The following is a 21,036-nucleotide window of genomic DNA, read 5'->3' as shown; positions in this document are numbered from 1 at the left end:
ACTTTAACGGTTATCAGGCAAATAAAACACCGATACAGATAATCTGCAAACTGCCAAAAAATGGCCCGATAATCGGCCCTGGCTTAAAAGCAGTTAACATTTGAACAGGCATGAAAGCCTGGATCCCCTAAAATAAAACAAGTTAGCAATGAGGCACTAGTAGAAAGACTAGGATACTATTATGTTTACAAACCTTTAATAAAATACAGTTTAAAGACAACTTTTCCTAATGTCCAGTATTACTAGCCTAATAATATAGAAACATACGTAGCCTACAAATACTGTTAGCATGGCAAGGCAGCACGGTTTTGAATACAACTGTGACTGACAAAGTAAAAAGCAAAATTAGAAGCGTTATTTGAAATTACATCACTTACTAAAAAAGTTGACTCGGTAGAGATGATGTTTCTTGAGAATCTCTTCTGACCTGTCACTTTTTGCTCTAAGACATCAGTGAATGTGAACCATAGAAATTATATGTTTCATTTCAAATACCAAGACCAGAGACAAACACCAGCAGGTTCAAAATCTTTTCAATAGAACTATAAAAAGGTCCATTAGCACTGGTGCAGCCTGTGAACAATTATTAAGCAGTAAAGCAGTTAAATTGACTTCCAAATCTTAACATCATACTGGTTCCAGTACAGCTTTCTAGTGACCAGCCATTTGGGATTTTGCGTAACTCACCTGTCTTTCCTTAAAATCTTTATAAAAAGTTCACAGAGTTTTCACTCTGTTGATATGAAAGTAATACTTGCATGAACATTTTTTATCCTTCAACTGTGTGAAACATCTTTCACACATTTCATTTCCAATGGTTTCTTTGGCTTGCAGCAGAATGTTTGGTATGTTTTGCAGTACTTTTTGCAGGCCAGCAACCATTTTGAAAAAAATATTATGACTGCTATTAAAGGCACAATCCGTATTGTAAATGTAAAGAAAACGGTAAACAACTACAAAGGATTTAAAACCTACAATCAGTGCCAAATTGATTGACATATTTTTAATACAAAGACTTTAACTGAAAACAGCTACTTTATCTCTAAGATATTGTTTTCTGATGCTGTTAAATATAACAGCATCAGAATAGTAAACCAGTAATGTTTGTAAAGGTCTGAGTAAAACAGACCTATATTTTTATGACCATCGGGAAACACAATAGATGCTTTTCATTCATTATTCAAATTAAATGGTTATGGTTAAAAACTGAGATTGGATCTCTAACAAAACCCTTTTTGATATCCTAAATTGAGTCCAGGACCAATCCTTCAAGTTCATCTTAAACGTAAAGTGCTGAAATGATGCACTGCTGTGCTCAGACTGAAAGCAAATACCATTACTGAGGTAGAGTACATAATTGGTAAAAAGGATAATTTACTTGTTTTAATGCTGCAGTAATAATAACAAGGGTAAACCTACATTAGAAATGGGGGTAATACTGCAACTGAACTCTACTTTGGCTCCTTCTTAAGTTACAGAAAAAAAGCTCTGACTTGGCATATTTTAAGAGATTAATTATATGATCAAGGTTTCCCCTGAGAGCATCTCGGCTGGAAAGGCGCAGCAGTGAACGGGTCATCCAAAGGTCTTCCCCCGATGGTCCAGGAATGCAGAGGCCCCACAGCTACTGAACCCACGGCGGCCTGCTGACCGATCCTGGAGACGACCCGGTGCACTGCCACTGGCTGCTGGAGCAGAGGCGCCTCCGTGTGCAGAGGAAGGGCCCGAATACCAAGAGACGGAGGACCGAGAGGAGATGATACTGGCACCAGGTGACACTGTTTGCTCATTTGAATCTGCTGTGTACCAGACTTAAATATGTGAGTGTTAGTAGGAACAGCTTGGGTGGTTTCCTGCCTCTTTCCAAACGGTGCCTGCAGGAAAACATCAGATGTCTCAGCAGGTGTATGAGATGCAGAAAAGGAGGAGCTGCTGAATGCCATCTTGCTTTCTTTCCCTGGCGTTTTAAATGGGGCCAGCTGGAAGATGTCAGAGGTCACTGGGCTGTTTGGGGACTGGAACTGGGATACTTGGTTGACAGGTATGAAAGGCAAGCTGGTGGAAGTAGCTGGTATAGTATGGCGTTGTACGCTCCTCTCATCTGATGGCAACATGCGTTTATTATAGACACATGCAGCAGTCTTCTTCTGGATCCTCGGCCTTTGGTCCTCTTCAGCTCGCAGTACATCACTGTTGAGCTCCCTCTGCAGGTCTGTATGTGGAAAAAATGGGAGAGAGGTCAGATATAAAGATAATGCTCGAAAGCTTTGCTGATCTCTGAATCTCTTATATAAAATGTTATATTTGGCTATCTATGATACATGTTCTTCTGATCTCAAATTTAGGGTTTTGATCAGCTAAAGACAAATTTCCACTCACACTTCCACTGGACAATAAGGTTGCATTCTCCTTTATATTTATCTGGACAATCGTTCTCAAGTGGATCAAAACCCAATAACAAACAGTTAGGATGGGTGATCTGAAAAATAAATATTTTGATATATTTTGATAAAGATTTTTTAAATTTGGTTATTAGAGTCATGACCAAGATATGTACTGAGCAGGACATTTTACAGTTGAAAACTAAACTTGTCAGTGTTGCAGGTGTATTCCTGACTCTTAACTCTACTTCATTTAGGAAAGTAAAAAATGATAGCCATAGTCACAAAAAAATGGATTGACATTTGAATGGGGCATGAAGGCCTTACCTGAGTAGAATTAACCTGCTATCTGAGCAGAATAAGAATTTGATTAGTGCATTACACAGTTAAATCTCTCCTACTATATTATGCTACAAATAAACAAATACTTTACTAGATAATTTAAGCCCTCACTAATCTCACCCAAAAATCTTTGCACGCAAGTCTGATGAGAAACAATTAAAGGATAACTCCATCAATTTAGCATTGCACTCCTTTAACACCGTCAGACTCACGATGGACAGTTTAGAAATAAAAGGATACAAATTGATGCAGCAGCACCAGACATATTGTCTTCTTCATTGTCAAACCTGGGGCCTACATTGCCCAAAATGCAACTTGACTGCCGACAGTTGGGTCGGAGATTAGGGTGTATTATGCTAGTAGTGGCTAATGACGCCATGCAGCTCCCTCTGAAGACACAAAAGGCTTTAAAGTTTTATAAATGCTGAAATTATTTCTTTTACTGACAAAACATTTTGTCATTTTGAGTTACAGTACATCAACCAAAATTCTGGACAACAAAGAAAACCTTACAATCAATACTCAACACGTTGACATTCACATTTGTATTTTATTTGCCATCCCTTAATAATTCTTTAATTATCTCACAAAAATAGAAGGAGCACACAATATCACAGCTCTGACGCAGGTTTAGGCCATAAAGAAAAGAGGAGTTTTGAAACACTCAGTAGTATCAGATAATTGACAGCTTTCATTTTTGGCAAAACAACAGAGAAAACGAGGGGCTTCTGTTTCACATCAAGGACTAATCTCACTACCTGTTTGGCTTTACCGATTACAACAGCACGCTGGCGGCTACAGGGAGAAAGCTCGGGAGTTGCATAGGTTCAAACAGTAACTGCAAAAGACTGAGTTGTTCAGAGGAAGGATCATAAAGACGATAATAAAAACAACATAAGCCTTCAGTTGCACATGCAGTACCAACATTAAATACACCCAGGAGACTGCTGCTTTAAAACCAGCCACTCCTTTAAAGTTTTCAGAAATTTATTTCAAAAATAAAAGGATGTAATTAAAAATTTAAATCAGGAGATCTACTCAAAATACTCTCAATCTTGGGGGTTAATGAAGGAAATGAATGGACAGAAACAAAGATGTCGTAGCCTTTAATCATTTAAGAACATGTGAATCAGTCACTTACTGTGCTCCATGCTTTTGGCAGCACTATTCTCAGATTTAGAATTTTAGGATTCAGTTCTGAGGATTGATTTATTGTATACTGCTAGCTTGACTTTGATCATTCAGAAGGTAACTACATTGTATTTGATATTGCACGTATGCAAGTAGAATATATCTAACTAGCTTGTAAAAACATATTATGATTTGTGCACTTTGTCAGCATTAAACCATAATATGACTGACATGTTTATCATTCAACATTCTTGTTATGCTTCAATATACAAATAACACAAAGAACTATAAAACCTGATTATTTCTCTTAAATCTCTGAATTACTTTGCCGTCTTCAGAAGGGACTATTTTAAGTAGATCTCACTAAATAATCACTTTCTAACATGCCAAAATAAAAAAACAACATGGAGTCTTCCCAGTGTAATCATGCACAGGAAGCTGATTTTGCTAATATTGCTTATTTGGAGCAGATTTTTTTCAAACCCTGAACAGCTGACTTAATGCTGAGTGTCATATCTCCACTGGCAGATTTAACCTTTACAGTTCACAGAGCCCCTCACACATTAACCTTTGAGACAAATTCTCTTAACTGTAACATGGAGCGCAGACATCCAGAGGACAGTGAGACTGGGGATCAGTAAGCCAATAAAATCAAACTCTCAGATGTAGCTCTGACTTCCTGAGAGAACTTGGGGCGGGGGGGGGGGAGCTGTGCTTTCAGACGAGATTTTAATGACATTGTTACCGTTGCCATATTTGCAGCAAACAACAACAACACAAGTAGGCTACTGGAAAACACATCCAACAATTCTGACTCCACACACACATACATACTTATCATTAACACTGTATACCAACACACATGAACATAACATTCAACAACACTGCCATGCTTTTTTTGATATGAATTTTGTGATCACTAAAGCCTGTAATGCAAAACAAAGCTTTACAAAGCACAATTTTTCAGAAAGATTCTAGTTTAGCGATTAAACGGGACTAAGATTCAAGAGGTTAAGCTCCCACTTTTCAGAAAACTGTTAACGGTTTTGAATAAAAATATAATCCTTCCATCAGTCCGTGTAAACAAACATAACACAGGCTCACTTTCTTTTCACAAAGGTAGAGGAGGTGAATAAGACTCATCTCCAGGTTGAACAAAGACTAGGATTATCATCTATACAATAATGTACTGACAATAACTGAGTAGATATAACCAAGAAAAAAAATGTTCTCAACACAGTTCCACAAAGAGGAATGAAATATTTATATAGAGTATTCTTCAATATTATTCAGTGATTATGGTGTCAGAATCATAGATATTGTTTATTATAGACTACTATTTATTTCTTACATTCATTCTCTAACACTCTATTCATATTAACATTTATTAACAGGAAAACAAAGTCATTTTGAGTCATATATCTATCATATATATATATATATATATATATATATATATATATATATATATATATATATATGGATGGATATATGAGCTTTTACAAGTAAAGCAATATGTTTTCCACAAGTAAAGCAATATGTTTTCCACAAGTAAAGCAATATGTTTTCCACAAGTAAAGCTTTATGACAATTACTTAATATATACACAGGAAGAATAACCAATTCTATGGTCTGGATAAGAGCCTGCAGGGGTTGCAGATATCTATTTACATAAATTAGGAATGAACAAATGACAGGAATGTAGGAAGGATTGCACAATGAATGTTTGTGTTGATATTTGAACAAAAAGTGCGAGTGAAAATCATTTTTAAATGCCATATTACGGTTTCTGTTAGTGCCCAAAAATGACCTGAATCATCATGAATTGTCTCTCTCTAGATAAAAGCTACAGTACTTCTACTATTTCCTATTACTGATTATTCAAATTATTGTCATGATTTCATGTATTTCCTATTGATATGGCACACTGCTATTACATGACCCTGATTTATTTAATTCCAAAACAACCTATTGTTTGCCTCAAGGTTAAATAATAGCAAATGAGAACGTTTCCTCATTTGAAAAGTACAGTTTGTCTGTTGGACATCATTTATTTTGTTTTGTAGTTATTGTATTGTATTTAGAGTTTACCTGATACACTTTCTCCACCAGTCAGCAGTTATTTGACAGATAATTTTATGGCACTTCACCGTTTAGTCTGATCAGGGCAACCTTTAGTGTCCTGCTCTTCTCTTCGTCGCAATTACTTGTATTACAGTTAATAATAAGGTTATGGCTGTTTTGTTTAATTTTTCAGTCTAATCTATAGCAGCTTTAACTTGTTATAGATATTCCATCCAACAGCCATAACAGAGGTAACATTTATGCTACTGTGCAAATTCGGCTACATGTCTAAGTTTCCCTTTTACAGAAGAAATAAACTGACCTCATTAAACAAATGGTCATTTCACCTTTTACTTTAAAATGTGCAAATAAATCTGGGGAGGAGAATTTAAAAGAAGGCAAACAACGACAATTTCACTTGTGCACGAGAATAACTACAACCACTTATAACTATGCCTATTGTACATTACAACAATGATCTTCTATTGTATGCTATTAGACATAATGCAATATTGGTCAAACAAACTGGATAGCAATAATATATCCTGATTGACAGAGAGATGTAATGGTTAGTCTTTAGAAACTAAGGATGATGTTAGTGTACTGGCCACTCTTAATACCAATGGAAGATACATGATGTGTAGGGACTACAACCAAGAGAAAATGTGAGTGAGAGGGTGAGAGATGAGAGGTGAAAAGAAGCCAGATAATGCAATTGATACGGCGGAGAAGGCAGGTGTGAAGAAGCACTAAAAGGCGTAGGACGTTTCTACTGTAGGAACTAAAATGGAGATGACAGCCGGGGGAGGGGGGTTGCAGGAAGTTAGCCATGACACAGTGTTGATTGCCGTTATGCTATGCCAATCTATAATTCAGTGTTACAGCATCTACAGGGGGGGAAGCCGCCTACAAGTCGATGAGCTGATCCACCAGCAGTATGGAGCGGGCCAAGCTGGGCAGGCTGGATTCAGAGCCGCCACTGTTACTGCGCGAGTGGCCTCCTGAAACTGGCCGGAGAGACAAGGGGGGAAGGCGGGAGGCGAGACGAATACAGGCAAACAGGGGGGGGGAGAGAGCAGGAGCAGGAGTCACAACAAGCAAAGACAGCAGTCAAGGAGGGGGAGAGAGGTCGAGAAAGAGAGAGAAAGAAAGAGGACAGAATTTACCTCTACTTGTTTTAAACATTCTGAGGATGTAAAAATAGTGCAGGCACCGGATCCTGTTATCTGTAGGTTTGACCATTTCATTAATTATTTAGCAAATCAGCATGCAACTAAAGGAAAGCCAATAAACAGCCAATCGCTGTGTCTTTAATCCTAAAGACCAAATTGTCCGACCTGTGCTTCTTGGTAGAGAAAGAAAAGACTTACCTTGGGAGTTCTTCCGGCCTGTGACGGGAATCGGATCAAACTCATCCTCGGTGCCTGCCTCTGTAGTGGCCTGCTGGGGCTCAAAGTCTGAGATCAGGAGAGACGAGTCTGCGGATGATAAAAGAAAGTTGGGCTATTAATGGAAAAGTGTGAAAGCCCAAGTGTGCCAGAAAACGTTTTAGATTAAAAGTGAAAAGATAATAAAAAGCATTGTGGCCGAATAAAACAACGATTATTTTTATTCAAGCATTGAGTAGATGCTTCATCCACACGTAGTTTAGGCCATGATGAACATTTTCAGGAAATGATAAGTTATAGCAAAAACACATCAGAAGCTCTCCAGTGGTACAAAGCCTGTTTGATAAAATATTATGAGGAGAGATCAGTAGTAATTAGGATCATGCAGCTGGTGCACATAGTCAGGCTGTGATTGAGTGTTGGCATTGTCAACAACGGTCAAATGCCTTCGTTCACCAGCCAACAACCAAACCACAGCTGTTGAGCTCTCAATTTGGGACACACAATGTGGTTTTACAGATTATTCCATTTAAAAGAAGCACTTAGCTACTTAAAAAACCAAAACAAAAATGTATTAATGTGAAACCGATAACATTACGCAGGACCATCAATCTAGTTTACACAGGAAAACCATTATAGTAAATAGATAAAGTTTTGAATTGATTTACTTGCCTTTAATGTTGAAACTTTATGAAGTTATGACATAACAGTCTGTCAAGATGAATTTGCTAAGAGGATGGAAATGCTTCTGCTGACACCCAGTGGTTGAAAACTTCAGCTTGCTGCACAAAATGCCAGTAATGTTACATTGCACTCTGACAACAGCACAAGAAGTTGGTAAGTTGATGTAGTTTATGAAAGCTCACAGTTGTTTTCTTCTGCCCTCTAGTGTTGACAATAGCTTAAAGTCCAAATGACATTAAATAGCATTTTTTTGCCTGTCCCAGATCTGTAAATAACATGCCCCGTGTTCTCCTTTGAGAAAATAATCAGAAACCAAAAGGGAGACATTTTTATTTTATATTTTTTGGTTTCATCATGGCGCCCCCTATCTTTACATCTTTTTGTTGGAATACTGTTCGGTAGTAGTGTATGTAGATGGAGAACTTGCTTCCATCCAGCATGAACATGAACACACGTCTTGTTCTGTTTCTTACTATTTAGTACTACTGCTGACAACAGGTGTTCCATATCAGAGTAAGGTGTCTTTAGATCTTACAGCTCACCTGCTATAGGCTGTGCAGAGTCCCCAGACAACAGACTGAAATCATCCAAAGCAGAAGCAGCGGAGGTGGGAGCAGAAGAGACAGAGGAGGTGGCGCTGCTCGCAGGCGGAGGGGCGGACAGACCAGAGATCAGAGAGCAGCCCAGGAGAGAGTCGTCTGCAGTGAGAGGGTCTGGACCAGGTCAGGAGAAGCCAAAGGTATAAAGAAAAGAGGGTAAAGTTTAGTTATGGTTCAAGTAAAGAGGAAAGAGGACAAGGACACATGGCTCTGAGATCTACAGTGATTCTAAGAGACATGCACCAACCCTCTGACTTATGTTACTTCTACTAGTCACACACACACACACACACACACACACACACACACACACACACACCTTTTGCAGACTCTCCCACTGATCCACCGAAGGGATCAGACAATGACAAGAGGTCGGGTAGCATGAGAGAAGATGTGTCTGGAGATTTCAGTCCTTCAATCAGCTTCTCTGAGGGCCAATGAAGAATTAGGAGACGATAAAGGAGACATACTTGAGCAAAGTGCAATAACAATATCAGCTGTTGCAAAAAATGTAAGTCACAAAGTACTGCCGATATACTGTAAGCAGACAGATGACTACAGGCTAAAAGAGCGTGTTCACAGACACATATTTGGTTTGGAGCCAGACTGGCTGCTGATCATGTACCTAATGTTTAGATCATGTACTTCCATACCATTATTTATATATTCTTATTATTTATTCATTACTAAGGATTAATGAGGACAATCAACACATGCTTTTGCTTGTCATTAATCAATAATTATGTATGTGGACACTATACATTTGACCACAACTAAGAAAAAGACCATACAAAGGCATATGCGTGTTTATTGGATCCACGGAGAGAGATATTATTTACCTGGTGTATCTGACAGTTCAAGGATACCGAACGAATCTGGGACAACCAGCAGTGAGGCTCCTGAATCCACATCAAGAATGGTTGATGGTCTTTCAACTAGGAAACAGAAGCAGTGTTTACAGCAAATATTTATTATCCATTACAATGCTGAAACAATTTGCCTAAAAATGCATTATGCGAGGGAGCTGATTTTGTTCAGTTTGTGTGTTTCAATACAAATTGTTCAAACTTGGTTTGAAGTATTTACTATTTAGGCCAATTACGACGGTTTATAACAAGTCAAGTGTGTATTTATCTGTGGTTATTAAAAAGTGACTATGGGTGCATGTAATCAAGTTTTTAAATAATGACATGTCTACATAAACACAGCAATTCCTGAGTGTATTTTATTTACTCCAACAGACCAAATCAAACGTTATGAGCTATTGAATGTTTTTAGAATGTGTGAGACTCTAAGCAACAGTGCTACTTAATACAGTAGCAAATCAATCCTTAAACTTTTCGTTCTTGTTAAAGGGGAATGCATAAAAGAAATTAGTGGCTACATTGACTGAGTACAGCAACAATACTGTCAGAACTCTTAACAGAATTTCTTTTATTCTGACCAAACCCTTTATTTTATTTATGTGATGCACATCGGCAGCTTTTGAAAGCTTCTTAAAAGCAATCAGACTAATGGATCAGGTGTATTATGGTTTACATTAACTTCAGACTGATACAGTACAAAGCATTATCTGGCATCAGTACAGCAGTGAGGTATTGAAGTGGGGAAAAAACTTCACAAGATTTCTTTATTGTAAATCTCAGTCGGAGCTACATTGCTAAAGAAATGCTCTCGGTTGACAGGAATGATGTCCGGTTGACATTTAACCACTTGAACCAAGCGTGCAATTGCTGTGAGGGGACAGGGGGGTCATGTCCCCCCCCCCAAATATATGAAATGTATTTTTCCGCTGTTTGACGAGATTAAATTAATTTGTTTGTTTCAGCCCCTCGTTGCCTGCTTTCATTAAGTGTTTCAAACTTTATCACACTTATTGTATAATGACTTCCAAAGACACCATTGTTTGAGGCAGAACCATTACATTAGAAGAAAAATGTAGCTTTTGCTTTTTATGAGAAATCTTAAAATGTGTTATGTTGGTCTGAACTGTGTTTGTAGGGACAGTCCGAGTTTGTGACAATGTCGCTAAAGGATCTGTGAAGTTTAATGGCTCCAAGTCCATGCAGAAGAAAGACATGGATTCTGTAGACTGTCTAAAGGACATACCAGTATCTTGGGATGTATAATCCATAGTTGAGGCCTGCAGGCCTGGTATCAACTCCTCAGAAGATGATGACTTCATTTCTGAGGGCAGTTCTGGAAAAAGGAAATATCCAGTTATTAAGAGTTTACAACATATTAGTACAAATATACATCAAACACAGTAGTACTAAAAGTAGTACCAGTCGGCTTTTTGTCCTCAGTTTTGAATTCATCTGCAGTGAAGTTGGAAAAGTTGTCATCGTCAAATGGGTTCCATGCTGGCTGTGTGGGGGTGTTGGTGGCATCAACAGTGGGTCCAGCTTTGTTTTGGTCCTGGCCTGCATCACCAACACTGAGCTGAATAAGCTGGTCAGTGCTTGGTTGAGATGAAAGTGATCTACAGTAAAAAAAAAATATATATATATATCATAAATAAAACAAACAGGGGAAGACTATTCTTCAGGTTTATTCCAGTGCATGTGACACTTACTGTTTGAGGGCAGCATCTCCATTAGCTCCTTGTGGCTGCTGTAAGGAGTCACTCACTGAAACTCCAGCAACGCTGCTCGCTGTGGCGTCACTTGGCGTGCGTTGGTGGCCTCGTCCTTCAGTTGTCTTTGGAGAAGCAGGTGGAGTCTGATCAAAACAATATTACAATATTTAAAAAAAAAACTGATGGATAGATGGATGAAGAGAACACTAGGCCATGCCACTAAAAGATTACATACAAATAAAAGAAGATGAAGTAATTCATTCCGACAGCTCTACATCTACAGTGATGATGATGTTCAGAAGCTGGATGGTGAGCAGAACTTACCGTAACTGCTTCTTTTTGGCTGATCTCAGTGGAGGCGGGCTGAGCCTGGGCAGCTGATGGCTGAGTTATCTGCTGCTGCTGAGATACAGGCGGCTGACCAGAGGCTGGTTTGCTTGGTGAAGGATGAGCCGCTGGCTGCTGAGCCGCTGGCTGCTGAGCCGGTGGCTGCTGAGCCGCTGGCTGCTGAGCCGCTGGCTGCTGAACCGCTGGCTGCTGAACCGCTGGCTGCTGAACCACTGGCTGCTGAGCCTGCTTGCGTCGAGCTGGGCGTTGAGGTGGGGCCGGGCTCGATGGAGTCTGAGCTGCCTGCTGGGAGGTGCCGCTGGCCACAGAGGGAGGTGTGGTCTGTTGCTGAACTATTGGCTGTGCTTGGGGTTGGACGTCAGCCTTGGTCACTGCTGATACGACTGCTGCTGCTGCTGTAGTTTCTGCACCTGTAGCTGCAGCTGGCTGCACCGGCTATCACACAGAAATATATGACCGAATCAGTTACATCTGCAAACTACCTCAAGTAAGTAAGTACAATTTATTTACATAGCGCTTTTCACAGATTAAAATCACAAAGTGCTCTACATAAAACATACAATATGATACATATTAAAACACAGTGCACAATTAAAATCACAATTAAAAAAGTAATACATAAAAAAATAAATAAAAATAAAGTGCAGACAGGTCAACTGTCGCCTGTTTAAAAAAGTAGGTCTAACTTAGTGCTCCAAGTTCCACAAGTAACTGTGAATTTATATTTGTGTTGGGCTGATACGTATGGTTATTCGGTATGTGGTTTATTTTTCAATGAATTGATTCATGATTTAGTCTTTAATATACCATCACAATTTCCCAGAGCCTAAAGTAATGTTTTGAAATAGTTTGTTTTGTCTGACCAACAGTCCAAAACCTTTAACCAGATAAAAGGACAACAGTTATCAAAACCTTTCCATTTAATTTTCGGTCAATCTACTAATGAATTAATCAACATCACTAATCTGAAGACATATGAAGGGACAGACAACAACCAAACATGCATTATACTTTCCTGAAGGTGTTTGATTCTGCCTTTTTCCTTTTTTGCACAGTCGTACGTTTTAGGGTTTGTATTAATTTGCACCTGTAAAAAGCTGTCTGTTCAGTGTAATTTGCGGCATGTACCTGCTTCTGTGGAGCCACAGCCTGGCTTGAATTGTTTTGTGACTGGATGAGTGGCAGAACTGAAGTCTGTGCCTTCTGTGACTGCAGAGCTGCAGCGGGCTGAGAAAGGTTTAAGCTGACTCCTGTAGGATGTTCAAGGAGCACAGACTACCAATTACTCAACAGCATGGACACATTTTTAATCTTAATACTTGTACAGATGCGCAACAATGTCAAAATCAAGCAACATAAACAGGTTCATCAAAGCAGGGGATCATAAAATATGTTGATAAAATACATCAAAGTGATTTGTAACAGGTACAACAACTGATATCAACTGAAGCAGAATTTCAGAGTGTGGAGAAAATCATTTCATAATCACTGTGGGCCTGTGATTAGATTGCTTTCATTTGCATGAGTCTTAACCTGCATACTTGATCTGTTCCTGTTGAGAATTGTGTTATTCAATATGTACACAAAGGATTAGAAGGATTCCTGTCTTAATGCACATCCTTATTCAAAAGCTTGGTTTCTTTTTGCTATAACAGGAGAATAAGGACCGAGTGCTATACGTACCCACAGGCTGTGCTGCACCACCAGGGAGATTAGGCCGCTTGCGAGGGGTGAGAGCAGCAGGCTGGATGGGTAGGATGCCAGCCGCAGGCTGGGTATGTGCTGCTTTGGGCCTCTGGCGAGGGGTAATGGAGGTTTCAGTGGTGGGAATTGGATCCGTCAGTCTGGCAACAAAGGGAGCATGTTGGCCTTCTTGTTAATCATGGGAAATGGTCTTAACATAATTATGTAATGCGTATCAAAATACTGAGTGTACCTAATTACTTCCACAAAATGCTGTGTTACTACAGCTTTAATGGTGATACAATGTAAGCAGGTCATGCTTGCCTGGATTTAGCTTGGCTCTTCTTTGCTGCTGCAGCCTCACTCGCTTTGATTGGCTCAGGAAGTTTAGAAGGGATTGGAGAATTCTGGATTATGGAAAGAAAATGCTAAATCTTTAAAGAAATGTTAAGCAGTATTAATGGTAATGGTACAGACAACATTTACAATTAAAACGTCCTGATTGTTGCAGTTGGCAGTAATACAGTCCTTCCAGAAAAATGCAGAGTTTTTTGTGATTGTTGCGGGCAAAAATCTGTGATTATGTGGCACGTTTTCTTAAAAAATGCGATGGAATATGCGGGATATTTATGCAATTTTATACGATGAAATTGCGGGAACTTGCAAAAATTGCAGGAACTTGCAAAAATTGCGGTTTCATCATGGCTTCATCGTGGGGTTTGCAGCTTTTCGATGATGTTCACATCGCGTAATTATGTCACATAACGTTCCCATGGCAACAGGGGAAAATGGCTGCTCTTGTGTGAAGTAAACGCAACATTTTTCAACTTTCTGCTAAGATCTATGTGACTCTTTTGCAACGAAAATGCGGGGATTATGAAATCATGCAAGCCCCGCATATTTTGTGCGGAAATCGGCAATTTATGCGGCGAAAGTGCGGCGTATTTGAATAAATGCGGCACCCGCATAAATATGCAGACTTTGGCTGATTATGCATTGAATTATGCGATCGCATAATCGTGTTTTTCTGGAGGGACTGGTTATAGTGAAGAATACCATCAGTGCTAACAAGCATTCTCTACTGTTTGCAACTGATGAATTAGTGCAGATTTTCTTCCCAAAATGTGACAAGTGGTTGGTCAGGCAGACAGATCCTAGCAGATTCCTCTAAATACAACGTGAAAATCAATTCCTGATGAGAGAAAGCCAAGCATTTCCAAATATTTCAGCTGACGTTGGTGCAGAGAGAGACTGACCTTCACATTCTGAACAGGGCAGGTCCGCTGAGCTAGTTTAAAAGCAAAATGGGACACCTGGTAAATATCTGGTCTTTTGTCTGGGTCTGGCTCTAGCATGTACCCTGAAAAACCACAAAGAAACAAGAGAGTGTGACTCAAAAAGTGGAGAGTTACGAAAGTCAGTAAGTAGATACTCCCACTTTAACCACAGATGCATGCCTTTGTGAGAACTGAATTTGTTGTTGTTGAAATCATTAATTAATGTTTAAGAAGGACTAACGAATGAGGCAGTGAAGATCATAAGAGTAGCGGGAGTTGTCTGGAATGGTGAAACTGCCATCACAGATGGCCACCTGGCTTTCACCAAAGGGCAGAGTGAAGAAGCACACTTTGTACAGCAAACAGCCCAGCGCCTGGAGAAGATAACCGCATGCATGCCCCGTCACACCAAACACAAACAAAGACAGCAGATGAGAAGAAGAGAGGATTAATAAAGTATATCAATAATAAACAGTAAGTCACACAACAATTACCTTTTTCTCTCTACCAGCTGGTATAACGCTATGTATTCAGTGAGCAACTTTTATTAGTCATGGGCCATTATGTCAAACTTGGGTTCTACAGTAAAACATACAGTAACCATAAATAATAGGCGTTAGTTCCACAAAGTATACCATAATCAATAGCTTGATCATGTTTTACGTCAACGGAGGCTATGGTGTTTAGTTTTACAAGATATGTATACAGTATGATATACACAGTATGTGTTACTGCTCTATGAGCACTTCTGCACCCCGGTCATGATAATCACAGTTCTCCTCACTAACCCAAACATCTGCTTTTGTGGTGATAATCTTGTTATTGTAGAGATTCACCATCTCAGGGGCACGATATGACAAAGTGGTGTACCTGAAAGAAGACAGGAATAAATTAGTAAGAATAAAAAAGGAAAAAAAGAGGAAGAGAACTACCAGTCTTTGCTGCAGCAGTGAAATTCTAATAACCTACACAGTAGTATGTGCTAATAGATGTGCATAAATGTTAAGGAAAGTGGGGATTTTATCCATTACAAATTACATTCTGCCTCACGCAAAACCTGTTTTGCACACACGTCAAAATAATAATAGTGCTGTAAAAAACCCTGCAGTCCATCTGAGCATGAGGTGAAAAAATCAATTAGTCTATAAAATAACAACAAAGCTGCTCATGAAGGAAAAACTGCTGACAGTTTCTGTACAGCCATACCTAAAAGGAGTGCTAATGACTGAAAGCTGCAAAAGCAGACAAAAAAAGGCACACACTTTTTGATCTCTTCCTCCACGGTGGCCACTCCTTCAGTCTGTGGGCTCTGGAACTTGTTAGTGGCGCTGCCAAAGTCACACAGCACATAATGACCTTTGTCATGCAGGAGGATGTTCTCCACCTATAGATATACAAGAGATAAGACACACACACACACACACACACACACACACACACACACACACACACACACACACATTATACATAAAAGGACCCTGTTAGGAGGCAGTGCAGTAATTGACCCATTATGCCAAATCAAACACCAGTTTGTGAGTTCCTTGCCTTCTGGAACATGTACACTTGATATAATGATGAATACAACAATCAACGTAAGGCCACCTTTACATTATGACATGCAAATGTAAGTCTAGTTTTAATTAACTTCTGCAGTTGACTGCGCTCTGCAGAAATGGAAAGGTATTTGAAGTATTTTGACATCTGACAATCGTGTCTCCTATTAGAGCTATCCATAATTAAACAGAGCTTCAACTCACACAAACATATCAATCATGACTCTTCAAACACATAGTATGGTGATCCACAGTAGGTGTTAACACAGAATGGGCTGACTGTCCTATCCTGCACACTGCAGAGCAGAGCATTACACAGAAGACAAGTGGCAACATGTGTCACCTTAAGGTCTCTGTGGATGATGGGTGTCTTGCGCTGGTGCAGGCGAGAAACAGCATCACAGGTGTCACAGAAGATCTGCAGCACCTCAGCCTCAGTGAAGCCAGTCTGCAGCCTCTGATTCATCAAATTGACCACCTGCCCCCCTGCAAAACAATATCCAATTATACAGCGGCACAAACAACAGGGAAAATAACCTCACCTCATATCATTGAACATTAACTTATGTGTGTTATTCTTTTAAAACACTGATATTGTTCTATTATTCTGAAACTGCTACCCAAACTCAAATTCTTTCAGCGATGGAAGCATGTGGCTGCAGCCACAACACATTTCCCTTTCAGCACTCACCCTTGCAGTAGTCCATTAGTATGAGAACCTCCCATACATCCCTTGATCCCATAGCCGTAATACTGGAGTCCAGATAACCAACAATATTCTTGTGACCGACAAGGTCTTTCTGCAACACAAACACACATTCAAGAGCATTAAAAAACAAAAACAAAAAAAAAACACTGTTCATAAAGCTTGTACCAAAAAGCACAACTTCTGCTAAGCTGCTGCATAGAGTGCATGTACAACATGACCGGTGGAGTGAATGACAGTATTTCAAAATGACTTGATTCTCTGCTTTGAATTCATCATTCAGAAAAGATGCCACAGAAGTGACAAAATGATGTGCAACACAATAAAACGATGGAACAGGAAGGAAATATTTCCATATGTTGCTGCAAAGAGGTAGATAAGAAGTTTAATGTCACAAGCCTTTTAATTCAATCTGGTCAGTGTTTTGTGGTGCAGTGTGAGGCCATCACCTGCAGAGGGAGCAGCAATGGAGAGCTGAAATCAAGAACCTACTAGGTAATGAAAACATGTACAAGTACTGAGGTGAAGCACTGTCCGTCTGCCTGACTGTCTGCCGATGCGTGTGTGTGTGCGTGTGTGTAAGAGCTAGTAAATGAGACAGAAACTGAGAGGTAAATAAAACATGTCATATGATGAGGAAGAATCACACCAGACATCATCTTTAAACCAAATGTGAAGGTCCGTTAGTGCTAGGACCTAAGAATTTACTGTATGGAATTCTGTTGACTGTTTATACAATAATTTATTTTTGTAAATTCCATCCATTGCTTCCTTCCTTCCTGATTGGTCCTTCAGACAGAAGAGAACAAATCCTGGGTGTGTACACAATGACTGTAGGAGTCTGGCTACAAAAAATGTTTCAAAACTAGAAAATAAAAATCTCATCACTCTCTTCATGAACTAGATGGTCCTTAAGAATTGGTGTTCATACGAATAACCCATGCAACTCGTTCAACAATACATCTCAGGAGGAGAGCAGAACATGCAAGACAATACTATGAAAACAAAAACAAAGCTCACCAAGAACCAGATGAATAAATACAGTACAGTCATCCAAGCAACCCTGCTGCAGGCTGTATGTGTACCGAACTCGGCACTTGTTCTTAGTCATTCTTGAAGACTAGAGAATACTTTGCATGTGCGGATTTCTTGGAAGCTTTCAGACACAATTTGAGTTTCACTTTGTTTTGTGGTTGCCTTCATATGTGGTTTCAACTCCCATAGAAAAATCACATCATTTCAGTGGGAGATCAAGTAGAAATATTTAATCTCAGCCACTCACCATTATTTGAATCTCGCATTTGCACACCTGCAGATCTTGCTCATTGTTGACATACATCCTCTTCAGGGCGCAACGCACCCCTTGATTTGTTCGCACGAGGAACACAATTGCAAAGCCACCTGCAGGATTGAGAAAGAGATCAAATAAAACGGTCAGTCACCAAAACCTAGGTGCATGCTACAAGATTATTACCAGATTTCCATACAAACAATACAACATGTATAAGACTTGAAATTCAAGCATCACACCATTCAGGTTTTCCTAGTGCATCCAGATTTTGGAAATGTAGCTGACCTGCTAAGTTTTACACCCAATTACTTCCACAACTGTTGCAATCTGTGTCTATGTAGCCTTACATCAATATGAACGACTAGGACCAAATGGTGCAGCCTTATAGCGTTATGTATTAGTCATGTTATAGCTGCAGGGTTTACGTAGAGGCCCACATTGAGGCCTAACCATCTGGTATAGCTCAGACCACAAATTCACTTTGTCGAGTTCAGTTGTGACAGAGTCATCAATTTCAGGCAGACAATGCAGCTTATACTGCATCCTCAACTTGACATGAGTGAAATGGTATTGTATGGCACTGTAACACTATAAATCTGCAAGAGATACCTATGATCATGGGTTCAGGTTAAGGGTTTGCATCGATACTAATGATACTGTAAGGGAGACGTAATTACCACAGCCTATGGTTAAGAAGATTAGTAGCTAATGGTCAATAAAAAGTCAAAATAGAGGTAAAGAATGTCAGAGTTTGACAATAGTCATTAAGAGTCTTTTACCAGAAGCAACTACATCACTGCAATATTCTCTCATTTAATCTTTATACTGTACTTGCATTAGCATGTATGCAGTCTGTGCAAACACTACCAGGTACAGTTGGCTCACATTATGTTCAAAGAAACTGTTTTACTGTTTTAAAACACTACAAATAGAAATATAAGAATAACAAAAAACATGTATTCCCATTTAAATTGATTTGTTTTGGTCAACTACAGGCCTCCACTTCAGCATCAGCAATTTGGGGCTGATGCCAAACAGTCCTAGCACCGGTATCTAAGAAATCCAACAATCATGTGTGATCTACAGCTTGCATTGTACCACCAACCCTTCATTTATTCAGCAGTAGGCCTCTTTTTTTTGCATTTATGTATCCAAGATACATAGATGATAGATTCCTGTGGGGATGGCATGAAGTTACATCCCTGCTCTGTCATGTGATTCATGCATTTGGCTTGCAGGATACACATCATACTCTCGCTTCAACAACATGCATAAAAATATAAGGATGGGGGGGGGCAAACAAACAAATGGCATCATTCGGCCTGTGCAAACCCCTCTCACCTTCAGCAATTATCTCCTCAACAGTGACCTGGTGCCGCCCGACAGTGAAAGCTCTGCCAATGAAATTACCGCCTGCATGACTGGACCCAGAGCTGCTACCTCCTCCTCCAGACCCAGGCCCAGAGCTCACCAACTCCCGACGAGAATCAAAGAACTTCCTCATGTTGTCGAAATGACAGGAGTATTTGCGGCTTGAATCACAGTAACACAGATGAAGTGCTTGTTTCCTGTGCACTGAATGATTGCACTGATAGATAATGCAGGTCAGATTGTAAACCGAACGAACCGACGCTTCAAGCAAGTCTATTTGCAGCCTCAAAACATGCAGTGTTGCCTTTGTCACTTATGATGTTGAGACAACCCAGATTTTTGGTGGCAAATTTCCCATTTGCTTGCCAACACAAGCCAGTTGGTGATAGAGCGGCTGCGACTAGCTGTTATGTAAGTGAATTACACCACCCAGGAGGCTAAAGCATCTCCGGAGAAAGTATTTATTTAGCTATCCATCCAGCTGTTCATGGTCGGCTGCTGATGATGATAACATTAGGTCCTTCTCCATCTCGTCCAGACATTACCAAGCTAGCTGAGTGCTAGCTACTTACGCGCTATGACATTTCGTGTAAGGTTATCCAGGTTATCCTCTGAAGATAATGTCTTCGAGTGCGACGTATCCGACGTGTAACTTGTGTGATAGCGTTAGCCGAAAAATTATTTCCATCCTCAGTCAAGTGAAGCAACCGTTAGATGGCACATAGCTGCCCGCCTAGCTATTTAATTGCTTCCATTTACATTAAAACTGTGATTTTAGTAAGCTAACGCATTAGCGCGATGCAGCCTTTCATCAACACAAACAAGCGCATCATCGACAAGAAACTAAAGCCTCCGTCTGTTGCAACTATTGCTGCAAATGAGAAACCACAGAATTTGACATCTACCAAAACATTAGGCAGAGGTTTCAACCCAGCAGCCTAATCTCTGCAACCACAGCAATCTTTGGCTGCCAGCGATATCGCAACATCCTAGCTGTTGCTGTTGACGCACGGACGGAATTGTGGGTATTGAAGTTTAGCTCGCAGCTGCAGCATCTCCTCCCTCCCCCATGCGTATGTGGTCACATGTCGCGTTCAAAGCATATCGCTCAGCCCATACGATAAAGTATGTATGTTCGGGAAAATGTAAAAGCAAACATTTGCCCCTAAAATGGCCAAGCTGTGACTGTTACTATACTTAATATCATTACATTATTATTAATCATGCATTAATATATAAGCAGGATTTACTGTTGTAGTTCGTCGAGGTGGAGCTATTTTTGTTTAATATTTTGTATAGGACTGCCAACTAATGCGTGCGCGCTTTATAACTCGCACGCGCGCCTTGTTTATGTCACCTCCAGGGCTCCGTCGATTTTAATGATGGATCAATCTGCTAAGTCATAAGTATTTTCTCGAATAATTAATTCTTAAATTTCTGAAAATAGTGAGACATAAAAGTAGAAAGTAAAAAGTACAACATTTCTCTTTGAAATGTAGTGGAGTAGAAGAAGAAAGTGGCATAAAAGAATACTAGCCTAAGTAAAGTGCAAGCCCCTTTAAATTCTTCCACCACTGGTCCCTAGAGGACAGTACAGTATGAAAGGAGGTTTCCCGTTCTGCTGACATTCCGTGAATGCA

The 21,036-nt window shown here is 39.8% G+C and overlaps 1 protein-coding gene across 3 annotated transcripts; it reads right to left on the bottom strand.

Moving 5' to 3' along the window:
• Window positions 1-179: 179 nt before the first annotated feature.
• LOC144531029 (AP2-associated protein kinase 1-like) lies at window positions 180-20,406 on the bottom strand. 3 transcript variants are annotated; one of them, XM_078270907.1, is made up of 20 exons: window positions 19,367-20,406; window positions 18,017-18,135; window positions 16,720-16,828; window positions 16,372-16,514; window positions 15,738-15,859; window positions 15,264-15,345; window positions 14,717-14,849; window positions 14,455-14,558; window positions 13,523-13,605; window positions 13,199-13,359; window positions 12,644-12,765; window positions 11,492-11,950; window positions 11,165-11,310; window positions 10,875-11,071; window positions 10,699-10,788; window positions 9,429-9,524; window positions 8,909-9,016; window positions 8,533-8,703; window positions 7,289-7,396; window positions 180-2,212 (listed from the first exon to the last, which is right to left on the bottom strand). In XM_078270907.1, exons 1-20 carry the CDS (start codon window positions 19,527-19,529, stop codon window positions 1,524-1,526), a joined length of 3,405 nt encoding a protein of 1,134 aa, XP_078127033.1. In that variant the 5' UTR covers window positions 19,530-20,406; the 3' UTR covers window positions 180-1,523. The 3 variants fall into 3 exon arrangements, with proteins under 3 accessions (XP_078127033.1, XP_078127034.1, XP_078127035.1); XM_078270908.1 differs by having other exon boundaries at window positions 11,165-11,289; XM_078270909.1 differs by lacking the exon at window positions 180-2,212 and adding an exon at window positions 5,394-6,925.
• Window positions 20,407-21,036: the final 630 nt, after the last annotated feature.

This window comes from Sander vitreus, chromosome 16 (genome assembly GCF_031162955.1).
Source record: "Sander vitreus isolate 19-12246 chromosome 16, sanVit1, whole genome shotgun sequence".
Classification (NCBI taxonomy): domain Eukaryota; kingdom Metazoa; phylum Chordata; class Actinopteri; order Perciformes; family Percidae; genus Sander; species Sander vitreus.
Note: the sequence above shows the minus strand (reverse complement) of the source record. Positions and strands in the feature narration are given on the sequence as shown.